Source organism: Mytilus trossulus, chromosome 10, assembly GCF_036588685.1.
Source record: "Mytilus trossulus isolate FHL-02 chromosome 10, PNRI_Mtr1.1.1.hap1, whole genome shotgun sequence".
NCBI lineage: Eukaryota > Metazoa > Mollusca > Bivalvia > Mytilida > Mytilidae > Mytilus > Mytilus trossulus.
This window is the reverse complement of record NC_086382.1, coordinates 57673888-57676891: the sequence shown is the minus strand read 5'-3', so window position 1 is coordinate 57676891 and position 3004 is coordinate 57673888. Positions and strand designations below refer to the sequence as shown.

At 31.9% G+C, this 3004-nt stretch overlaps 1 protein-coding gene across 1 annotated transcript; it reads left to right on the top strand.

The window, feature by feature from the left end:
* The first annotated feature begins 951 nt into the window (after window positions 1–951).
* LOC134688029 (protein toll-like) lies at window positions 952–2574 on the top strand. Its single transcript, XM_063548494.1, has one exon. The coding sequence runs from the start codon at window positions 952–954 to the stop codon at window positions 2572–2574; it is 1623 nt and encodes a 540-aa protein (XP_063404564.1).
* The last annotated feature ends 430 nt before the right edge of the window (window positions 2575–3004 follow it).

Sequence of the window (3004 nt, the reverse complement as noted above, 5' to 3'; positions counted from 1 at the left end):
GATTAATTTAATTTGTTTATCATGTTAATCTCATTTATTCAATAGGACAAACGTATATGCCGCATTTGAAAAACTTTGTAGTCTTATCTTACACTAGAGGAGAATCGTAATGAGGTTTGTTGACCAATGAAATTGAGTCTTATTGAACGTCTAAAGATAAACTCTGTCAAAACATTCAACACATACAAACCACATTATGAACTATACAAGTAACAGCAATAAACGCACTCAAAACAGTAGCAGATACCAGAAACTTAATTGATATATTGACATTTCTATAGATCAACTTTATTTTTATTGTTTTTATTGAAAATTATGAATTTCATGAAATTCAACCAGTTATTTCTTTTCTTCTTTGGAATATTGCACGTGCTGCGATCTGAAAATTATGAGATATGGGAACCAAAGCATGCTAATCGGTCAAATTATATGAGATGTCCAAAGAGTTTGTGTACAATAGATCCACTGATAACTACCTGGACACGGGAGGAATGTTGTGTCTGTAATGCAATACCAAAGTGGGAGGTACCATCGGACAATACTGTAAAGCTACAAGTTGAATATATTCGAAGAAATGGCAAGGCAGAAATAATAGACAAAAATATTAAAAATAATTACTTGAGTGTACACCATACCCATGGATTTCTGACAAAACTTCCGATAAATATTTGCCAGTTTTCAAATATAGTTACAATTGATATGAAATATAATGAAATAAGTGAAATAGGAAACATTTCATGTTTACTTTTTCTGGATACTCTAAACCTTAGCTATAACAGGATTTATAGCATAGGAAACAATACTTTTTATGGATTGTCATATTTGCGTGTTTTAAATGTAGCTCACAATGGCTTGAAAACATTGGAGCCGGCTGCCATTAATGGAGCTGATCTGCAGATATTCCATGTTGACATTTCCCATAACAACTTGAAGACAGTTGAATTCAGCAACATGGTTTCTAAAACAGATTTTTGTACAATTGATTTCACATCTAACAATATTACAGAAATGGTTAACACAAATAATTTCAAAATTGACCCAAACAAGATTTATCATGGCGGTTCTGTTAAACTTACCGGAAATAGTTTCTCAAAGTTCATAGACTTCGAAAAGTTAGGAATTTCAGAAATTTCAATTCTAGGAAAAGTCTTTGACTACAGTTTCATTATGCCGGATACAAAATGGGATTGTGACTGTCATCTTGAACCATTTCTAGAACTTGCAGAGAAGGTCATTAAAAACGTTTGGAAGGACTATTTCAATATGTCATGCTGGAATCCTCCAGAATATCGCGGGAAGATAATCACCGATATTGTTAAAGATGATCATCTCGACATATTAATTTGCAATTTGACAAATAAGGACAAATGTCCGAAAAACTGTTACTGTTTTTATCAACCCAAAGAAAAACGAACGGTTGTAAATTGCACAAGTGCTGGATTGCTACAGCTTCCAATATATGTACCGGAAGGTAAAAATCTCACACTTATATTGAAAAACAACAGTATTAAAAATTTTGAAAATAGAACGTATCTGGGAAACATATCAATACTGGATATTTCTAATAACAAATTACAAAGAATCAAACCTGGTTCCTTATCTAATTTACATCAAGACATCTCCCTTAATCTTGCGGAAAATAAATTAACAACTTTACCGCGAGAAGTTCAAACATTAAACCCTTGTAGAACACGATTCGGAAGAGTGACCATAGATTGTAACTGTGAAAATATATGGATAAAGGACTGGATCACAAACAGAAAATTACAGCAGTGTAGGAACATAAGCGAGTACATCTGTAGAATACATAATGAACTAATACCAGCCGAAGATGTATCATTTGATAATATGTGTAAAACACAAACTTCCTATACTTTACTTATAGTTTTAAGCGTTTTATCGACCTTGGTCATTGTTGTTTCAAGTTTTTTATTTATGTTTAGGTATGAATGTCTTCTACTAAAAAGAAAATTGTTAGCTAGAAAATCGGGTGATATTCCAACATATGATGCTTTTGTATCCTTTAATGAAGAAAATGATAAATTACGTCAATGGATTTTAAAATTCCTAACAAATGAACTCGAGGTAGCCGGATATCGCATTTTTGTACCATGTCGCGATTTAATTCCAGGGACCATCAAGGAAGAACAACTTTTGGAAAATATTACGAAAAGCAGAACGTATATTATTTTTCTATGTGACAGATATACTACAGGTGGCGATCAATGGATAGACATGGAATGGAAATATATTTGGCATCATTTTAAATCTAATTTGGATCGTAATATTCTGGTTATAAATTATGACTATGTTAACACATATGTTAATATCGATCCAAGGCTACGAGCTTTTGTTCGTCTCGGTTATGATATCGATTTCTCGAACAGAAACAATAAGTTTATTAGAAAATTAAAGAAACGTCTAGGGTCTCCGTTAATATCACCCCTTGACACAAGGAGCTTAGTAAATTTTACAAATTTAGAATTATTTCATCGTCGCTTAGGTTTTAATAATGGAAATAACAATACAAACATGGATCAATTCGTATTACCAGGAGCTGTTGGAGACGAATAATTTTGCACATATTAATTTAATTATTAGTTCAGCTGTATTTTCGAAAAGCACTAAACGTATCCAAATTATCCATTTTGCAGTATATAGATATTTTTGAATATCACAGCTGTTAACACATTTCTGTCGAGCATGAGATAATCTTAACGATATCAATATGATAAAAATCTGAAATTAAAATTCTCGTTTCGTATTTTTATGTTTTTCATGGAAGTTGAAATATTTCTTATTTTTGTTTTAACCGCTAATCATGAGATTGTTTTTTTTTATGAACATATATTCGTTTCAATGAACAATATGTAATATATACGTGTTTCTCGTTTCTCGTTTTGTTTATATAGATTAGACCGTTGGTTTTCCCGTTTGAATGGTTTTACACTAGTAATTTTGGGGCCCTTTATAGCTTGTTGTTCGGTGTGAGCCAAGGTTCCGT